The following is a 22,869-nucleotide window of genomic DNA, read 5'->3' as shown; positions in this document are numbered from 1 at the left end:
TTTGGTTTGAGGGTAAATCCAGTCAGTAACTGAGGCACAAGCTAATAGCAGTTGTGTTTGAATGAAACGAGTTAATACATATTCAAAATCGGGTATAGTCAGTAATTATTCTGAATTATACAGGATTTTAATGCAATATTTTACTAAAATTAAAAACAACAAAAATGGTGATTGAAATGTTTTAACTAATTTGTATTTTATTCCACTGAACTCTGATCATCTTCTCTTCTGTTCAACCTTACAGAGTAGATACAGATCCATCACCAGAAGACCCCAATAGAGTTAAATCACCAGAAGCTGATAAATGCAGTATCTCATAAAGTGAAGTGATCTTGAGAGGAGCAGTAAACATCAGCTGAAGATCCACAGAAGAGCTTCACTACTGTGTCTATGAGGAGAAATAAATGTGTGATAAATGTGTAAATGTGATCCATACAGGTGAAGAGACTCAGACTTTACAATCAAATAATGCAGCATGTGTGTTAGAAACATGATATTGACTGATTAATGTTGCTTTAGTATTCAAGCAGATGATCATTGTGTTTAATGTAAAGCTGGAACAGAGGAGGAAGAAGCTCAGATGAGTCTGTCTGGCTCTTCACTTTAATAATATTTCTATTAAACTCATTCATAATGATTCAGATGTTTAAATGTGATTGTCAAGTGCAGCTCTTAAATGTGTCAAAAGATATGAAGCAAATCTAAAATGTTTGAAACTTATCTCATGTTTTCTACACATTGTTATTATATTTTACGTTATATTTAGTTGTGTGTGTGTTGTTAATGTACATGTATCCAGTATATAGTCTTTGTTCTGTGGATGGAGTCTCTCCTTCATCAAATCAACTAAACATTTTCACAAGTTAACAGCATTTGTGTCTTTTACTCTCCTCTAAATACTCAAAAACATTTACTCTTTTTAACACTTTTATATTTTCTTGTAAATAAAATGTCACATACAGTTAAAAACAAGTGAAAAGTTGACTTGTCTGTTTTAAGTATTATTAAACTGTTTTAAATATAGGCTAACTTGTAGACATGAAACATAAAGCATAAATAGCTAATGCATAATAACAGAAATGTTCCCATTATATGTACAGCAGGTATTTCTTTATTTTATTTGTATTTTTCTCAGTTAATATATTTCTAAAGGTGCTGTACTTTCTTAATTGCGCCGCATGAGTAGTTGTTGGTCAGAGATGTTTTGGAGCAGAAGATCTAAAGGATTCTGGAGGTTCATCATGTGGAAAGTTGATAGTTAGGTAAAGTGCTTCTGTCGTTCTCTAACATTCAGATCTGTAAAGTAAGGTGGAAAGGACACAGCTCTGATACAGAGTCATTCTAGTGTTGGACCTCCACATATTGTTCAGTGTTATAAAGCTGTTTCTGCTCTTGCTAATGCGTCTCTTGATGTCATTGTCTGTCCTCCATCATAAACTTAATGAACTTTGATGCTTGAGCAGCAAATCGGCATATTAGTATGATTTTTTTTTTTTTCAGATAGCGAGCAGGACAAACAACTATGACTGGGACTGTGAAACCCCACAAGTTCACTTAACTCAAAATTTTCGATGTAATGTTTCAACAATTTTTTTAAGTCAAATTAACTTAATATTTTTTAGTTCAATAAAATATATATTTTTAAGTGTCTGTTACCATATCACTGTAAACCCTAATAAGTTCACAGAACTCTTAAGTTTACATTAAATTAGAAATTACATTTCCAGTTGCCTTACATTATTTCAGTTATCTTATAGTAAATATTGATATTTCTCAACTTATAATTAGAGAGTACTTCACTCTAAATTTTCTCTATTTTTCATCTCATATAATGTGGGAAATACCCTCAAATATAGTCTATTGTTGTCCATCCTAAACCTAACCACAGGCTCTACTCTTCACCACAACGGTAACACTACAAAAACAACATAATAGAAACCTTTGTAAGTTCTGACATAACACAACATTTAAGTACTAATTTAAGTCCCTCTATGTTAATCTTGTGTAAAAACACACAAAATAACACTTAATTTCTACATTTATTTTCCTTGTTTTCTGATGCAAAGCATGCTGGGAACTTGAAAACGCAATAATTTTGAGGTCACCTTACTACAACAATTTTGAGCTTACAGAACTTATTTAAATTAAGTCCAATGAACTTTCATTATTATTTGAGTGCAATTAACTAATTACATTTGATTAATTTCACTGTTCGGTTTTACAGTGCATAACATTATAATGAGGACACTATTATAATAAAACGCTGTGAATGTTTAGAGTTTAGTTGTTGTGTTTCTGCTCGTTGTTGTGTTGAAGATCGCTTCTACAAACGGAGTTCATTCAGAGACACACAGACATGTTCACTTCTGCATTCAGGGGATTCTGTGCAGATAGATATAAGTCCAGTGTTCGAATTGAGGGGGGGCTGAAAAAAAATGACTTTGGGGGGATCCCCTGGTTTTTCATTAAAACTAAAATAGAAACAATATTTGACATAGCCCTATTTATTTATTTTTTAATCAAAGTATTGCGCTGCCGCTCCCATAAAAAGCTCCTTCAAATTAGATGTGCGTCTGAAAATACGCTCAAGTGCGCCACACGCTGTTTTCTGAAGGAATTTACAGACTGCGGGAGCGACGTCGCTGTGTGATTGGCTGACAGAGTGATCCTTCCTCATTATTTTACCTCATGGTGACGGTAAGATAATATTTATTTTGTTTTATGATTGTTTAGTACACCTAATTTACTGCTACTGAATAAGTGTTGATCCTAGAATCGGATAGTCACTTTTATTATAATCTTGGTCTGTCAATAGTTGTTGTTTTTTTATCTTATGATGCTAGCTCACTATCGGATTGTTAGTTGTAATTAGCCATCTAACGTAATTCTGAGAAAAAAGCTAACGTTGCATCCGTTCTAAATTAAACAAATAATTTTAAATCTATAGCCATAACTGCTCATAAACAGTGTTAATTTAATTAAGGACATTATTACTTATGAAAATGTTAATCAGGTGAAGGCCTTTTTTGTATCAAAGATGACAAAGCAGGGTTGCTAATTCTCACAAATTGTGCGTGAGACACACATGCATTGATAATTACACCGAAGACAAACATGCAGATCAACCGTCTTTGTTATGAATTGTATCCTATTTTCCGTTATTATGTATAGCCTAATAAAATTAGCGTAGTATTTAAGGTTAAATGGAGAAAAGGGTTTTAAATTCAATGCAAAGAGGCCAATTAAAGTCATTTTGTGGCATTTGTTTACCCACTCTAATAAATATACATCTATGTACCGTATTTTTCGGACTATGAGTCCAAAAATACGTCATTATGAGGAAAAAAACATATACGGTAAATCGCACTGGACTATAAATCGCATTTATTTAGAACCAAGAACCAAGAGAAAACATTGCTGTCTACAGCCGCGAGAGGGCGCTCTATGACTTCAGTGTAGACTACAGGAGAACTGAGCAGCGTAGAGCGCCATCTGGCGGCTGGAGACGGTAATGTTTTCTCTTAGTTCATTTCTCTTGGTTCATGTCAAATTAATTTTGATAAATAAGTCGCACCTGACTATAAGTGCCAGGACCAGCCACTATGATATAACTATGAAAAAACTTATAGTCCGGAAAATACGGTAGTCTAGTTGCTCAAAAGAGTATTGCAGGTCATAACTGCTTACTTATTTTTAGGTTTTGAATTTGAATAAATATTTAGGTTCAAATTATAAATTTTAAAAAGATACTAATATAAGCACACAAAGGAATATTAATGCAATAAAAATACTGAATTTAACCCAAGAAAAGTACAGTAGGCCTATTCATGTGAATTGATAGTGAATCAAGAGATTGAAATTGATTAATGGTCATCAGCATCGTAATCGTATCAAATTCTTTCTATTTTTTCCCTCTTGTAGAAACACTATTGTGACAAAACATATATTTAATGTAGTCTCTCATTCACCACTATAGAAGTTTATCCAACTATGACAACTTCCGCTTGAAAATATGAAAGGGTTGTGTAACTACATTCAAGATAAATTAGTTAAATGAAATAAAATGCCTACATGTGCACTGTTCAAAGTTTATCACCATTAATAATAACCTTAATAAGTAGCATGATAATCATATAGTGCTTTTTTTAACCCTCTCAAGGCAGGCGTTGCAGATTTGCAACAGTAAAGTAAATAAAAACCTTATTACTCCAGATACATATTTTATGTATCTGGAGTACTAAAAACTTTACTTAAGGTTACTAAAGTTACTAAGTTACTAAAACTTAATTTGAGCCTGAGAGGGTTAAATATATTCGCAGTAACGACAACAAATATAATATTACAACTTACATCTTACATTATTTTGAGATATGGACAAGGGAAAGAAGAGAAGAGCCATCACTGACTTTTTTGAAGGGTAAGCCTGTTTATTATTATTATTATTATTATTATTATCATTATTATTATTATTATTATTATTATTATTATTATATTTTCAAGATTCTTCTGGATTTTTATTTTAATTTCTGCTCTTTAAAAGTGACTTGGTGTGTCCCAGGCTTAAGACACTTAATCAGAAAAAAATATGTAAGGAAAACACTTTGAAACATCAGATTGGTGTGTAATATTTATTTCGTGTAGCATACAGCCTAAGAGGAGCCTCATCGGTAAAACGCTTAACCAGGACACTCAAACAGCACAGCACTTACATTTATCACCCAGGCTACAAGAAAAACTAACAGACCTGCCCCAATCCAGGACAAACCCCAATACAGACAGACCAGCCCCAATCAGAGCAGACCAGACAGACCAGCTCCAATCCAGGACAACATTAGTCAGCACATCCACAACAAACTGTTCACATCCAGCCCAGTCCATGAGCACAGCTTTGTCCCTGCTTACTAGTACAGACAGGGTAATACACTTCAGCAAGCAACAGCTTGAGGCATGGACACAGCAGTACTCCCCTTGGCTATACTTACATGGAAATAACGTAGGATGCACATTCTGCAAATATGCCAAGCGCCTTTTTGGAGTCCAACAGGGAGTACAGGTGGCAGAGGAGTGGGCTTCTGGAGAGGTCACAGCAAAAGATGTCAGGGCCATGAGAAAGAAAATCTACAAACACAGAGACAGCTTAAATCACAAGGCAACAGATATTCAACAGCAGAAAGAGAAAGAGGTGTTGCCCACTTATCAGAAGGCTGAAAAAAGACTAGACAAGAGCTTTGACACAATTCGAACACTGTGTAAATCCTAATATTAACGTTATGCTGTATTAATAAAATAAGGGATACATGATGAGTTAAATCCCGTTTATTATAAACCTGCTATCAGATGCTTCATTAGTGGCCGGGTTTCCAGACAACAATTGATCTGAGAGTTTAAGAGCGTTTTCTGAGAGTCATTTTACGATCGTTTGTTATTGATTCACGTGTGTTTCTAAGAATTGCACTGAATACAATCTCAGTATCTGTGCTTTAAGAGCTGCTTAGAGTCGCTGTCCGTTTTGTCAAGTGCTGAAATCTGATCTTATAGAGTGACTCGTGATTGTAGCACACGCTCGTTTACTGAAAGGTTCATCTAATGCTGTGTTCAGACTCTGTCAGCAGATTGTCATTTGACTGACAGCTTCTGATCAATGTGGAAGCAGACAAATATCTCCAAATGAAAGAAAACTCGGGTTTATCTTTGCAACAATACCCTTCACAAGGTGTTCAGATGAAGAAAAAAAGAGCATAAAACTCCTGAAGAAGGACACAGATTCAGTTCACATTAAGAGCAGCATCCAGCAGTTCCAGCAGGACACACAGAAGATCAAAAACAAGGTAAATGTAACTTATTTATATCTGTAGACACGCTGTGATAGATGTGTGTGGGATTAATGGGAGGATTATATCTTACAGTTACTGAAATATTGAAGAAGACATATCATAAAGTCATCAAAGACATGAGAAGACATTTACAATTACCCATCAAACAATACAGCTACATTAGTTGCAAATAAATATATATATATATATATATATATATATATATATATATATATATATATATATATATATATATATATATATATATATATATTTATATATATATATATATATATATATATATATTTATTTTTTTATTTTTTTATTTTTTTATTTTTTTATTTTTTATTTTTTATTTTTTACAATATAGCCAGAAGTGTCAATAATAAAGGTCCAAGCACAGTTGCTTTTGTAGATGATACAGTTATATACTTCTAAAGGCCATGTCTCTTTTCTAAGAATCTTTAGGTGTCTAGTTTTAGAAATATTATTCCATTTAATACATTAAAATTATTCACATTTTATATTCACTTTCCTTTAGTTGGCCATATATTCAGTCATAGTTGGTGACATAAGTTTTCAATATCATTAGGATATAAAAATATTAATGACAGTATGTATTTTTTGAGATTGTAATATATTACATTTTGGGAAATAAATATTTCTATGCATTTTTTACTACAAGTGAACTATTTACCATTTCCACAGTCTTTAAATTGAGATCTAAAAGAGTTTGTTGTGTGATTTCCTCTAGTGGACAACATTAGTATTACAGCCTTCATCTCTGTTAGCTCCCTGAGCAGCAGAAATTCATCAAACTTGACTTATTTACTCAGAATGTCTTGTCCATGTGTATGAATTTCTGAGAAATTATGGATCCATCCCTTTATAACTTAAAACTGGTCATGTTTAATTGTTTCAGCTGAAATTGAGATATTGTGATCACTACATCATGTTTGTTTTCCTCCTTCAGTCTCTAGGTCTGTGATACCATACTCTCACACACATGGACCAGTTCTCCTTCACAAACACCTTGTTAGTGTCACTGTGCTTCAAGCAGACAGGTTTGAACAGGACACAATGGTGTTTCCTGAAGATGCACTGAGCAGGACTTTGAAGGTCTATCCAGAGCTCAGTGAGAGTAAGCTGAAGACAGAGCTTAGTCTCATCTACTGCAAGGAAGAGTTCAGAAGCTCTCGTGCTGCTGTGGACCTTCTCCAGCTGTTTATGGAGAACAATCTTGAACAAGATCCTCATCAGCACACCCATGACCACAGCAGAAGTGATCTGAGAGCTGCTTCTCAAGCTTGAAAATAATGAAGACTTCTCTGAGAAACAGCAGGACCCAGGAGAGGCTGAATGCATTGTTCATGCTGTCAATGGAGAAGAGACTGGGACTGAGATGATGATTTCAACCAGAAAGAAAACCAGGGAGGAATCTTGACAGCCGGAAAGAAAGGAGAAAAGTGCTGTGTGTGTGTGTGTGTGTGTGTGTGTGTGATGACTTTAGATCTGTTCATTGACACATTAAGATCATTTTATTGCTGTCAAGATCAGAAAACAACACGGTTAACAGTTATTGTGACATTACAAGATGAAACTATCACAACAGCATTTCTTCATTAGTCTGTGATAAACCATGTTTCATATAAAACACAAAACTAAAACACATTCAGTTCAACTCAATTCAGTGGTGCTTTATTTGTACCTTGCAAATTTGTTAAATGATATTTCTATGTTTATTCATTCACTTCTTAAATTGCTTATTTGGCATCTTTTAATTGTGTTTTTTCCCCGTATATATTTATCTGTCTGTATATTAATGAAAGAGAAGATAAATAATAATAAAAAAGACATAGATTTTCGCGGATCATTTGAGTCAGTTCGGGAGTTCAAAGCGGGATCGCGAATCATTTGAGTCAGTTTGGAGATCGCGAATCATTTGAATCAGTTCGGGTGTTCATAGCGGGATCGCGAATCATTTGAGTCAGTTCGGGAGTTCGGAGCGAGTTCGCGAATCATTTGAGTCAGTTTGGGGATCGCGAATCATTTGAATCAGTTCGGGTGTTCGTAGCGGGATCGCGAATCATTTGAATCAGTTCGGTAGTTTGTAGCGGTTTCGTGAATCATTTGAATCAGTTCGGGAGTTCGGAGCGGTTTCGTGAATCATTTGAGTCGTTTCGGGAGTTCAAAGCGGGTTCGCAAATCATTTGAGTCAGTTTGGGAATCTCGAATCATAGCTGTATATGGATATCCATGCGTGTTTAGGTACGATATGTGAACTCGTATTTTTTGTTTTAAAAAATGTGTTATTTTTAAAAGAATAGGTAAAAATAAAAAAATAAAAAAAAAATAAATAAAACTTGACAAAATATATATTTTGTTTTTGAGCAACATACAGAATATTAGAAACAGAATTAGTTTTTTTTTCTTTGATTTTTTTCCTAAAAAGAAAAAAAAATAAAGACTGACATATTTATTTAACCTAAATCTGTTATTAGAGTTATTTAATTTGTTATATAATTAATATACATATAATTTATATGATTTCAGATCATTTAGTTATATAATAATAATCATACACATAATTTGATTTAATAATAACCCAATGTGAAGCAAAAACAGAATGTTCTGACAAGCTTTGTGAAATTATATATATATATATATGTATATATTACTCTTTATATTTTTTATGTCAATATGGTAGAATATTATCCTATTTAAATCAAGTTAGGTCAAAAGTAATCTAAAGTAGTCTGATTAGATTATCTAAAATGTGTAATGTAATGGATTATGTTACTAACTATAATTTGTGTCATGTAATTTGGAATCAGTACCGGATTACAGTTTACATAGCTAGGCTATTTTAGTTCCCTCACTCCACAACAATCCTTTCAATTAACAGTATTTAGAAAAGAACAAGAATTAAGAATATAAGAAGCTATAGCAATACAGACGACGAGCCAAAACAAATTAATTTAAAACAAAACGAAACTGAAACCAACATTGGTACAGTGATAACACTTAATGGCACAGATTTTACTATATATTTAAACTGCGCAGTGTTTATGTATTTTATTATGGTAATGAAGAGACTGCATTGTCAAAGTAACTGTGGGATTATATTATATATATTATATATATTGTGTAGGATTATATACACATTATGAACAGAGCAATGTAGGATTATATACACATAATGAACAGCAGGAACGTGAGAGCTGTGGTAATAAATACAGTTGGATTGAGTGTGCAAACGTATTGTTAAACAATGTATTCTATGCAAAATAACAGTAATGCAATGATATTTTTATAGAAATAGTTTACTGTGCTTTGTACAGAAGTACTGTGAGGAGTGCAGTAAAAGAGCAGGAGCAGGTTAGATTGGTGTTGTGGAGTTCAGAAGTGTCACAGTCTCGGGGAAGAAGCTCTTCCTGAGTCTACTAGTGCGAGAGCGTAGTCTCCTGTAACTCCTGCCGGATGGAAGGAGGATGAAGAGTTCATAGTGAAGATGAGAGGCATCCTTGATCATGTTTCTTGCCCTGCCCAGACAGCGCTTCTGATAAATGTTCTCGATGGAAGTTAACTGGGTGTCAGTGATCCATTGAGCAGTTTAAGGCTCCGTAAGAAGTAAAGGTGCTGCTGTGTCTTTTTGACCAGGGTGGAGGTGTTTTAGTTTTCTCCACCCACTGGAGTGCTTTGTGGTCAGATGCAGAGCAACTGCTGTGTCATACTGAGATGCAGTTAAAAAATGTGAAATCTCTCGAGGTCCACCTGCAATTTACAAATATGGATGAGTGCAGGATCTTCAGATTTTCTGTGTCAATGAGCAGAAAATGGTTGTTCGCTCAAAGGTCTTGAATTAATTAGTTTTAATAATTGTCTTTCCATTTACCGTTTTTTTCTTCACTTATTGCATTATCTATGTTCTTGATACTTGAAGGTTACACTGTTGTTACAAGTTACTCCTGTTGTATTAGCACTACAAGTGCACTAAATGTATAAATTAAATAAGTGTTTTTCTATTTAATATTTTACTTATTGTCTTACCTGTGGTCTTGATAGTTGTTTATCTAATTACCTTTTATTTGTTACACTGCCCCTTTACTGGTTTTATATAGCTTACTGTAAACTGTACACATTTACCTCAATGTGATGCACAAATAATGAGATACAGAATTGATCAATTTCGCCATTTATTGTTGTAACAGGTGGTATGCAATATGCATAACAATGATAATGCTGTTCATGCATAGGCAACATTTAATGTAAGGCTGTGAAAACAATTAATAGCATCCAAAATAAGAGTAGTTTATTTAAGGTACATTTCTGTATATGTATATAAATGCACATACATACACGTGTATATCCCCCTCTTCACATGAACCCTGAGGTGATCTATCTGCCGTGTTTCCTCCACATCTTCTGCATCCAGCTGCGTCCTCTGGTGAATGCAGGTATTTTCACTTCTGCACACACGAGTCCAACACTGTCTCTGTCACATCCACCATCTGCCAACACCAAGTCTCCAGGTAATAGTTTATTAAGAAGGCCATTATTCTCAGCCACATGTTTGTCACTGACACGACCTCCTCACATGAAAGAGAGAGATCCTTGTGGTGTGATGCCAATGAGATACTTTAGGATGTGCTGGTGTTTGTAGTGGGGAAATGTCTGAAGAGAAAGATATTTATGAAGCCCAGTGTAGTTTCAACACACAGACGAGAGCACACACATGTTCACACAATAACAATATATAGTGAATTTCAAGTTGTGTCTTCCTCCACATCCGCTCGGCTTTTCTGCATTGTCTTTTCATCGTCTGAACTGCTGTTGATCTTCTCCAAACTGATTTCTGTCTGTTTGTTTTCTTACTGACTATTATTGGAGCAATATCATCAATAACATTCTTAACTTTTGAGTTGAAGGAATCAAGGAGAATATCAACAGAGTCTGCAGAAATGCTTGGTGTTAAAGATATATCCTCCATAAATAGTTCACTTGTGTTCTCGTTAATGCATCTCCTTCTGACAGAGACAGATCTAGATTCAGTGCTAGCAGAGATCAATATATCAAAGAAAATACAGAAGTGATCAGATAGTGCTATGTCTTTAATAACAATGGATGAAATGTTTAGACCCGTACTGATGATTAAGTCTGGAGTGTGTCCATCTTTGTGTGTGTGTCCATCACATGCTGAATCAGGTCGTATAACACTGATAAATGCATGTAATTCACTAAATCTATCGTGATCAAAGAAGCTTTTGTGTTGGGATATATTTATATCTAATGTGGTTTGATCTGTTGTCTTGACAAACAGCTTCGACATCAGCATTTATATTATTAGATGAATGTGGTCAGTGTATCTTTTAGTAGTTTAAAGTCTTACTTTTTTTCTTCTGCTTATATGAACTAAACATTTTTACTTCCACTCCACACAAAATGCCATATGAAAATATGAGAGAGCACACAGTTACAACAAGTGATCTGTTCTGGATCCATAAAGCAGTTGGAGAATCTGTGAAATCAGTCTGAGAGGAGAAACTATTTGATCAGACACGAAGAACAAACCGACTGAAGACAGTTACAGGAGAAACCAGAGTCAAAGACTCTCAGGATCTCAGGATCAAACACTGCTTTAACACATTTTTAACATCTATATTTGGCTCAGCTTATTTCTGTTGAACATGACAGCATTGATCTCCAGGAAGCTCAGAAGAGCTGATGATCTTGTGCATCAATGCTGAATAAATCGAGGGTTATTTAGCTGACAGGAGAGTTTGACTTCACTTTACTACAGAGCAGCCTCACATCAGCTCATCTGTCTCATCTCTCATTACTGATCCAGTTTGTCTCTTCATATCTGTGGACTCAAACCGCTCAAGATGTTTGACACAGTTTGCTTCTGGTTGTGTTTCTGATTCAGATGAAGTGAAGTCAGTGTCTGTGATGGAGGGAGATTCAGTCTCTCTACAGACTAACACTGAACTACAGACAAATGATGAGGTATTCTGGACATGTGGACACTCAGAGACTCGTATAGCTGAAACTGATAAAGACACTGGAAGATTCTCCACATGTGATGTTCTTGATGAGAGATTCAGAGACAGACTGAAGCTGGATCATCAGACTGGATCTGATCATCACAAACACCAGAAACACAGACTCTGGACTTTATCAAGTGACCATCAGAGGGAGAAGATTGACCACATACAGATTCAGTCTTACTGTCTCTGGTGAGTCACAATTACATTTGTGACAGTTTTCATAAAAAGATTTTCATGAACCAAATCAAAAAGCAATAAACATATATATTTAAAAACATTTATTCAGAGACCATAAAAATGTCAATAGTGCTCAGAGCAGTATAACGTCAGAATGATCTTTATTGTCAGTTGAAGTATTTTTACACACCTAACACATTTAAAAGACGGTCCATGGTTTAATGTGAGATACAGGTGAATATTTAAGTTGATGTAAACTCTTCTCTCCACTGCGTCTATCTGTCATCCTCCATTCAGCTTCAAACTGCATGTAACATACACGACAGTCAAGACAATGACATTCACGTATGTGTGTGTTTATGAAATCATTCAAAGACAATAAATTATCAAACAAACAACGCACCTCCTCTCACACAGAAACAGAGACGGCACATACAGCTCTGGTGTTTGTGTTTCAATGGCTTAAAATCAGTTTTAAAACAAAAACACGTCTTAAAAATGTGTGTCCATGCTACAAATGTAGTCCCTCATTTAAAAGAGTTTTCTAAGCTGCATTTGGGCCCAGACCCTGTTCTTTCTTCGGCGGTCTCTATCGCCCCGTGACAGAATTCAGCCAGCAACATGGGTCCAGCACGACCCTCCCGAGGCGACGGCGTCCGCTCACAAACCTGCCTGAGAAAACAAACATCTCATGAGCAGAAAGTTATCACTTCCAGTCATGTGCACACACTCTCAAGTCTGCAAGTGTAGGTATTTGGACAGACCCTGACCTCCTTCTAATGTTACTGGATTCTGAGTCTTCTAAATAAACGTCCACAAAGCTATTTGCATAAAACACACCCAAACCGTCTCCATTTAAGGGCTTTATGAACAAACTTGTGTTTCACGCTTATAGTCTTTGCAGCTTTAGGGATCTTATCTATTCACAAACACCTTGTAACACTCCAGAGAAAAAGAAAAGTTGAAATTGCATCATATCACCCCTTTAAGACCAAGTCGAATTCTCTGCCGTCTAGTCACAATCACTTCAGCTCACACCGAGTGGGACTTTAATTTCTGCAAATCAGTTTGGGGGAATGCAGAGATGTGATTATTGATGGAAGCACAACATCCACATCTTTCACTATTGTTAGTTATCAATTAGTTAGTTAATCAATTTGAACTTTTAGCGTATTATTGAACTTGGACCTCATTATTAGTCCAGGTCCCAGCACACACACACACACACACACACACACACACACACACACACCTGTTTACTGTACAAACACAAAACACAAATTGTGCACACAATTTAGAAATTGAGATAATGAATTAGCAAATTGAGGGAACAAAATAGTAACTGTCTTCACATTTTAGTACAATGAGGGAATGAATAAGTAAATCATGCACACAATTTTTTTTTTTTTTTTTGCATGTCATTTTTAAATCGTTCAGAGCTGAGCATCATGAGAGGCAGATCTGCGCCAGAGTGATCCTGACTGTCAGCTTCGATGTGGTCAGCATAGTTTCTGCTTGTCTCTAGTAAATGCATGTTCCTGTACTGTAACCTACACAGCAGCGAGAGACAAACACAGAGTTGCTCAGCATTATGAGCCGGCGGAGAGCAATCGCAGAGACTTTGGTCCTTCATGAGATCGATTCTTACTGTAGTTTAATCTCTATACTGTGGACCCTCTGTTATGCCGTTAATAATGTTAAAAGAATAACAGTGCAGTAGATTTTGGATATTTGACTGATTTATTTTTAATTTTATTTATTATTGACATGTATTACAACAAAAGCAGCCAAGATGGCTTCCAAATTGTTCCAAACTATATTCAGATGTGAAAAAACTGTACATCAATACACAGTAAGCTTCAAAGCAAAATAAATTCATTATGCTGTTCAGTCTTTATGCTTTGTGTTTGTTTGTTTGTTTGTTTAATTCATATTTGATGAAACAAACTCAAGACAAAGCAAGTTCAGTTGTTTGACAGAGATATTAGGAGCAGTTGAATTCAGCAGATGTTCAAGAGTCCTCAATCCATCTGCACTCAAAGCACATTCAGATTCTGGAACAACAGCTTCAATATCTTCACAGACATCGGAAGTAGCTGCTACGTCCCAGTCTAGATCTGGCTCTTCGATGTCCTGAGGGTATAGCGGTTAAATAGTTAGGAATCCACTTATTACATGAACAGCAGTGTGATGACAGAATAACAAAGACGAGATGTCCTCCCTGTCTCTACCCCTGATCTAGATCCATCTCCTCCAACTTTACATATGTTTAAAGAACATGTGTTTGTGCTTTGCTTTTTTAACCTAAATTGTTTTAGTTTTTTGTTTTCAATTATAAAATACAAGCCAAAAGTGAAAAGGTAGTCAAAATGCTTTTCTTGTTTTAAATGCATATATGTTATGTATATGTTAAAATACCTTATCAATCTGTGATTTGTGTCGATGTGCACAAGAGAAAGAGGCGCTCGAACGGAGTACGTCCTCCGAAAGATGCCTTTTCAGAATTTGCTGCAGAATAGAGGGACAAAATGTGCTTAAACTGATTAACATTAGATATTAAACAATTATAAAGTCATTTGAATCATCTAACTTTCTTCTAAACATTAGAAACATTTTAAAGTAAGTAGTATAAATGAGTACACCTGACCACATCTGAACATATAAAACATGTCCTAGATATAAAGATTCATTTCTAAATTGAGTTTCAGAGGGGTGTGATAATTCATGCTGTGTAACAAAACGCTTACACAACAACTCTTTAGGATCATAGTTACAGCTATTCAATGGACACTTCACATTTCTGTAGTTGTCAGAACTGATATAATTGTGTCTGGGTAAACAGAGATACTGTTTAGTGGAAGTATAACGTTAGTGGTAATGTAGCGGGATATAACTATGTGATATATAAAACTAAATAAAAACAAACAGAAAAAATTCTCTTCTTTATCAAAGTGATTTTGCCATCATATGGACAACATTTAAAGCATAAGCAACTCTTTATTACCACATTCAGTGTTATAGAAAAGTACCACCATGACAACAATTTTTTCAACCAGAAATGCATCATGTAACTGTAAGAGTAAATAATATTTATAATAAAAAATAATAATAAATACTATGCACCCATTTGTAAGGAAGGTTGTGAATGAACTAATTACTCTAGCCAATGCTGTCACGTCACGGGACAATCATGTTTGGGTCAAACTGTAATACTCTGCTTCACAATGGTGAGGTACTGCCTAAATTTCTGCCGTACTCATTGAATATCTGTCCATGTGAGAACAGATAAAGGTCGATCTCTCTCATCTCTCACACTTTTTACAGTCTAATGATTGAGATTCGAGTCTCAAACAAGATCTTTCTTCTGTGTTCCTGGGGTTTCTCTTCATCAGATCCAGCAATGTCTCTGTCTAAAAGCACATATATCTACATCACAGCAACCAGAGATGATAAATTCAGATAATAAGATGAAAATAACTGGACATTTTCTATTTGTATGTAGAAACTGAAAGTTCATTATAATTAATTGAGTTCTAAACTAATTCAATGAATTTCATATATCTTAATTATTCATCATAACCTACAGAATAACTGAATGAAATCCTTCAATCTGAATTCATAGACTATTGCTGTAATGAAATAAATGTAATTACGTTTCTTCAAATAAAAACAGGACTGTATATGATTCTGTTATATAGCATATAATCATTACCTTTCAGACTGATATGTTTTTCTTGGATTATTTGATATGATTTGTCATTATTCATTAACCCTTCAGAGTAGTCAAATGTATCAGAAGGAGGTGAATGGAGCAGATTGAGAGGGAGAATGTGAAGAAACAGCAGGTGGCGCTAGTGCACTGTTTTAGTTTGGGATCTGCTGTTAGAAGGAAGAAGAAGGAGAAAGCAGGTGTGTTTGTGCTTCACATTCCTGTCCAGTTGGTGGCGCTGATGCACGAGATCTGTTGTTAACTGGACTTTGATTTTCTCCAAGATGAAGTCGTGTCAGGTGACAAACATCAATCGTGAAGATCGCACAGGTGTTTAACAGCGATCACAAACCGGAAGTGTGTGAAAGACTTCTGGATTCTGTTCCTGCAGCACAAGATCGTCTGAACTACTGCAAGTAAGTCTGAATACTTTCACCATTACACTTATTTAGGAGAATGATGAACGCGTTTCAGAGCTGGAGGAAGCGGGATTTGTTCAGTTATAACTTATACCTGTATGTCACCGAATAACAAACCACCGAGAAACAGAGAGATATTAATAAAACAAACCGATTAAAGACGTGTTAAAACGTGTTAAATTTTTTACAAGTCTTTACAAAATGTAGCAGTCAGAATAATTCTAAACGTGTTATTTTATTTCTCCTTCTTCCAGTTTAAGTCGCGAAACCGAAAGTATTCAAATCAAACCTGTTCTTCCGGATAGAGAGACGATAAACACGAGCAAAATTAATCTCTTTTTTTTTTTTTTCTTAATGCTCCGATAGTAATGTTCCTGTAAATAAAGAAGTGTGTTGTGAGTGATCTGAAGAGATTATTCCATGGCAGTATATTTGTAGCATATTTTATTTTTCAAAAGTCAAAGATTTAGCTCTAGTTATTTTCTCCATCATTTGCTCCTCTGAACTCTCATGATCTTGATCTGATTGTCACGTCCAGGTCATGATGAGCATCTGATCGTCTTCAGAGACACAAAGATCTCATTGTTGAGCTGTTCATCTGCAGTCTGTCAGAGAAGAGAGGAAAGATGAGTCTCTCACAGAAACAGAGGTAAGACTGAGTCTGTTTTCAGAGAAGCATTTTAAACACTGCTGCACTTTCAGAGGTTTGCTATGTACGACCCAAAGGTTAGCTTGTGTACAGCACGCTTTATGAAGCTGCAGTGCATTCTCTCCCAGCTTCCTGTGTACAACATCAGATACACACAGCTAAATACACTGTACATTAAATACAATAAACCACACCTATTACTGTATTTTATGTTGACACTTCAGGACTTAAAGTTGTTACAGTAAAGAAGAAAAATTATAACTTTGAGTTTGTATCTGAAAGGTTAGAGAGTTGCAAAATAAAAGCTTATCTCTGTAAAACATTCATCTCAGACTTGAACTCGGGGTCAAAAGGATACAGTAATAAACCTGTATAAACTAAGTGATAAACTTTTAAAATAGAGTCAGAACTGTGTAGCACTCACATTTCTGCTTTCTATTGTAGTCAAAAAAGAAAATGAAAAATAAAATCTCTAGAATGACTGCTGTCTTTAAAACTCTGCAGATGTTTCTGTGAAGGACGAGAGAGAATGTGTGTCAATATAAAACACAGATGAAGCTCCTGTAGAAAAGTTTCTCTTCTCTCTTTGTGTCATTAGTGTAAGATCAGACTCACATGTGTCACATGTGAAGAGTGACCGGTCAAAGCATGGTGACATGCCAGACTTCAGTGAAGAAACAACACGAACCAAACGGTATTTGATCGGTTTCTTATTTTTCATTAAACATAGACTGTCAGAACATGTGTCAGTGAATAATTATCAGAAAACTACTTGTTCATAAATTTATCGTTTATTTTTATTTTTTCTAAAAATGCAGTATTTCATTTATTCTATTTACGATCAGTCTTCAGTATGAAACATTAGATCCAGATTTACAGTCTCACAGAAAACACAAGAATTTTACAGACAGTCTCCTGCAGATCTTCCAGGTAATAACAGACATTTTCAAGAATATTTAATTGTTATAATAAACATATGTAATAGAATAAGAGTGACAACTTTTATTTCTAATTTTTTTCTTAAGAACCCATAAAATAAGAATTAGAACCAATTTTTATTTGTATTTACAGCAAATTAATGTTTGTCTCACCTTGATTTTTGATGAATATTTTTAATTGAATAAATAAGTTTGACCAATTATAAATGATTTTTTTTTTCTCTCATTCATTCTTCTCTGTCTTTGTAGGATCTTGAGAGCAAAATAATAAAATTTCTAAAGCAAGAACTGGAAAAGTTTAAGAAAATATTACAAAAAGAGAACTTGCAATACTTTGTGAAGGACTTTAATGAGAACAGATGCAGTATGAAAGAAGCAGCTCTTGATCTCACGCTCCACTTCCTGAGAGAGATGAAGCAAGATGAAGCTGCTGATACTCTAGAAGGTAAGAGACTCATAATCATCTGTAAGATTGTCGCCTATATATATGTAGCAGTGATGCGCGGGTCAATGTATTAATAACCCGCACCCGACTGACATTTTCAACTAACCCGACCGCAACTCAGACCGCAAAAAAAAGGAAAAGAAAATATTGTACCCGACCCGCTTCCTGACCCGCATTTTTTAATTTAGTAAATGCTCATCATATCGTCATTGGGCCATAGACACAGGAACTAGGCAAAAAAAGAAAGAAAGAAAACTAAAAAAACAAACACACAAAAAATCCTTAATATATTCACTTTTCGTCAAGAATTATATAAAAAAAAAAATCGTCAATAAGCTCATATTTTGTTCTAAAATAGTCTAGTCTGGCTATGTCTGTTTTGATGTTTCTGTTCCGCAGATAGTGAGGCTCTGGTTTGTTCCGATCAGAGCTTGTGAGCGGAGAGTGCATTTCTCCATATATTACGCTCTGCTCGCTCATTCCGTGGGGTCTCGCTCAACCCAGAATGGCCTGCTGGTTCAAAAATGCAAGGAGACATTTAATTGTTTAGTAATAAACTGGTGTTTTCTGTGTTGCTGCAAAGATGAAGTTGACGATGCAGACTCGCCATGCCAGAGAGAAATGCACATTTCAAATGGATTGCATAATCAGAGAGTAGCCTATTTATTTTTGTTTAATATTTTCAGACAGAAAAAAAACGAAAATCTTTATCTTAATCTGATTTTCTACAAAAAAAACCCCATTATTGTTATTATTATTATTGTTATTATTATTATTATTATTAATAATGTTGAAAAGAGCTGAGAACATTTTTTCAGGTTTATTAGGGGGAATAAATTGAAAGAACAGCATTATTACATTTGTTACAGTTATCTATTTGTTACATTTATATTATTTACATCAAGCTTTTGAATGGTATAGTATTGTATATTGTTACTGAAACTTCATAATGTTTCACTTGATTATACATTTAGTCGAATTATAGTTTGGAAAAAGTATTTGGAAAAAGTCTAACTAGTAAAATGTTTACACGTTATGTGAAAACTAGTACAAGTATATAAATAAAAAGAGACTTACTCATGTTTATGATCTCTGCTGAATAAAGAGCTTCGTTCTTTTTTCTGAGGAAATCCAAATCTCAAATCCTCAACCACATCATATCTTTTCGGGGCTAATTATGTCTTATTCCTCTCATCGCGAAGCAAACAGTAAAATAAAATAACTTGAAGAACAGTCTGGCTGCTTTTTCTTCTGTGTGGGCGTATTCAAGCCGCGCGCTTCAGTTTGAATCTGAATAGCGCGTTCAGCGCGGGGGCGTGGTCACATTAAATATAATGAAGGGAGACGTGAAAAACAGACATCGCATTGTTTTCATATGGATTACTTTATCACAGAATATTTGTTTTCGGCAGCACTTGTTTAGTTTAAAAGCAGACATGTCAAGCTTTCTATAGATATCTCTCTCATGTCTCTTCGTTGAGTATTCACGGAGTTACAGTTCATTTTAATGACTTGTTTGTAAATGAAGATCAGTGCAGACAAAGGCTGCAGACAGCACTCCTTCTTTGTTATCTTTATTTTATAAGTGCACAAAGTTCTGTTGTTATTATGTCTGTATTCAAAAAAAGTAGACCCTTTACAGATTCGATTGATGTATTGCTCTTATCTGTACGATTAAAACTGAAAGTGTAATTTAAGTTCTTTTCGGGGTTATCAGGAGAAAATGACTCATAACGCGTATACGCGTTAATCGACTCCAAAGGGTTAAAAAGAGTTTTCTATAAAACAAAACTTAATGAAGTCGTCAAAATCATGTTTTACCAAAAACAGCGTCTTCACCTTTTCTCGTGCCGCTTCCACCTCTACCTGCAGACTGAGCTCGTGCTTCATCTTCACCAGTTATTCACCCAATGAAGTATAGGCCTATGTATTTCAAAATTGTGTCTAGTACTATATTAATTAAAAAGGTTTAATTGGCACTTTTATTTCAAACGACCCGAATATCATTACAAATATTTTTGGATGACTCGTAACCGCAGGCACCCTCTCATGTTGGATCAACCCGCCCATCACTGATATGTAGAGAGAAAATAAGACTAAACAATATCTGTATTTGTTTCTGTTTAGATGAGCTGTTCTTCATTCATCAGCTAAAGTGTAGCCTAAAGAAGAAGTATCAATGTGTGTCTGAAGGAATTGCAAAGCAAGGTGACTCTACACTTCTGAAGAACATCTACACAGATCTCTATATCACTCAGGGTTGTAGTGAACAGGTCAATACTGAACATGAGGTGAGACAGATTGAAGTTGCTTCCAGACGTCATGAATCACAGGAGATACAGGTTGAGTGCAAACATTTGTTTGAAACACCTGAACAAGACAAGCAGATCAGAACTGTACTGACAAAAGGAGTTGCTGGCATCGGAAAATCAGTCTCTGTGCAGAAGTTTGTTCTGGATTGGGCCGAAGGAAAAGAAAATCAAGATATCAGCTTCATATTTCCTCTTCCATTTAGAGAGATGAACTTAAAGGAGAAAGAAAAACTAAGTTTGATGGACCTTATTACTCAGTTTTTCCCAGAGACAGAAGGACTGAACCTTACAAGAAGAAATCAATTCAAAGTCTTGTTCATTCTTGATGGATTGGATGAATGTCGTCTTCCTGTAAACTTTAAGGATAATGAGACGTGGTCTGATGTTTCATCACCAGTCTCTCTGGATGTTCTCCTGACGAACCTCATCAAGGGAAATCTGCTTCCTTCTGCTCTCATCTGGATCACCAGCAGACCAGCAGCTGCCAGTAAGATTCCTCCTGACTGTATCGACCGGCTGACAGAGATACGAGGATTCAATGATGCACAAAAGGAGGAGTACTTCAGAAAAAGATTCAGGGATGAGAATCAGGCCAAAGAAATCATTGATCATGTTAAACAATCAAAGAGTCTCTTTATAATGTGCCACATCCCAGTCTTCTGCTGGATTTCAGCCACTGTTCTCCAGAACATTTTAGAGGAGAAAAGAAATAATGTTGTGAAAAACAATCAGGCTGATGATGTCTACAAAACACAGCAGGAGTCAAATAATGAAGACACTCCTAAGACTCTGACACAAATGTACACACACTTCCTCAGATTTCAGATCCAGCAGAGCAGACGAAAGTATGATGGAGAACATACACCAGATGTTTCCTGGGATAAAGATGCCATCTTTTCACTGGGGAAACTGGCATTTGATCAGCTGGAAAGAAACAATGTGATCTTCTATGACACAGATCTGGAAGCCTGTGGTATTGACGTCTATAAGGCATCAGTGTACTCAGGCATGTGTACCCAGATCTTTAAGGAGGAAACAGGGATCACTCTTGGTACCATGTACTGCTTTGTTCACTTGAGCATTCAAGAGTTTATTGCAGCCCTTTATGCACATCTGTTTCTAGACATAAAGAAGAAAAGTATATTTGTTCGTGAGTCTACAAAATGGAAATCTAAAAGTAAAACCATGATTGATTTGCTCAAGACTGCAGTGGACAAGGCACTAGAGAGTGATAATGGACACCTGGATCTTTTTCTTCGATTCCTCCTTGGTTTGTCACTCCAGTCCAATCAGAGACTCTTACAGGGTCTGTTGACACAGAAAAATAGAAATGAGCAGAGCAAAAAGGAAATAGTTCAGTACATCAAGCAGAAATTAGAGTCTAATCTGTCTCCAGAGAGATCCATCAATCTGTTCTACTGTCTGAATGAACTGAACGACCAAACTCTGGTGAAAAACATTCAGACCCACCTTAGCAAAGGAAGTCTCTCATCTGCTGATCTTTCACCTGCCCAGTGGTCTGCTTTGGTCTTTGTGTTGTTGACATCAGAGGAGGAGCTGGAGGAGTTTGAGCTTCAGAAATTCAAGAAATCAGACGAGTGTCTCATTAGATTATCAGCAGTAATCAAAACCTGCAAAAGAGCTCTGTAAGTTATTTAATATATTTTGTCGTGTTTTGTTCTCATCTTAAAATTACATGAATCTACATTGATACATAGCAGGCTTGGACACCACGATTTATAGTGATAATTAACCATACACCAGTTATAAGTAGGGGTGGGAATCACCAGAGGCCTCACGATACGATATTATCACGATACTTGTGTCAATATATTGAGATATTCTGAGATTATATTGTGATATGTCAGTTCTTGAAAGTAAATTACTGTTAAATTTAAATTAAACATGCAATCTTATATCTAGGGATGCACCGAAATGAAAATTCTGGGCTGAAACAGAAACCAAAAATTCTGGATGCACTTGGCTGAAAACCAAAAATGCTTTGTAATGATTATTTATTAATTTATGAAATAATATACATTTATTTTGTAAGACTTTTTAAATTTAACTCAATTTTAATGATACTGAATTTAAAAAAAAACACAAACTAATAAAATAACCACACTTTTCCTGAAAACAGCACAATAAACGTCGACAGAATTTATGTTAATACTGGTTACATTACAATAAGGTTCACAAGGTTACATAGTTTAGTTTGCAATCTAAGAATGTATTAATCTTAGTTCAAGGTTTATTTCAGCCAAAAATGAGAAATTACCTCCATTGAAAATGTATAAATACGATATACCGCCCATGTCCAGAAAGGTAATAAAACATCATCAAAGTCCATGTTACATCAG

At 35.2% G+C, this 22,869-nt stretch overlaps 2 protein-coding genes and 1 long non-coding RNA gene across 3 annotated transcripts in view; 2 read left to right on the top strand and 1 right to left on the bottom strand.

Annotated features, from left to right (window-relative positions):
• Positions 1 to 1,399, top strand: part of LOC127987568 (NLR family CARD domain-containing protein 3-like) — a 70,129-nt gene extending 68,730 nt beyond the window's left edge. Inside the window, exon 11 of the mRNA XM_052589938.1 lies at positions 245 to 1,399. Within this exon, the coding sequence (XP_052445898.1) occupies positions 245 to 320 (76 nt within the window). The 3' untranslated portion in view covers positions 321 to 1,399. The remainder of the gene's footprint in view (positions 1 to 244) is intronic.
• LOC127987559 (uncharacterized) overlaps positions 1 to 22,869 on the top strand; it is a 1,718,354-nt gene that overhangs the window by 656,080 nt on the left and 1,039,405 nt on the right. The window lies entirely within an intron of this gene.
• The window catches only part of LOC127987654 (uncharacterized), a 193,763-nt gene that overhangs the window by 166,578 nt on the left and 4,316 nt on the right, over positions 1 to 22,869 (bottom strand). The gene's annotated exons all lie outside the window — the stretch shown is intronic.

Source organism: Carassius gibelio, chromosome B22 (assembly GCF_023724105.1).
Source record: "Carassius gibelio isolate Cgi1373 ecotype wild population from Czech Republic chromosome B22, carGib1.2-hapl.c, whole genome shotgun sequence".
Classification (NCBI taxonomy): domain Eukaryota; kingdom Metazoa; phylum Chordata; class Actinopteri; order Cypriniformes; family Cyprinidae; genus Carassius; species Carassius gibelio.
The sequence above is the reverse complement of the archived record's forward strand: the minus strand, read 5'-3'. Positions and strand labels throughout refer to the sequence as shown.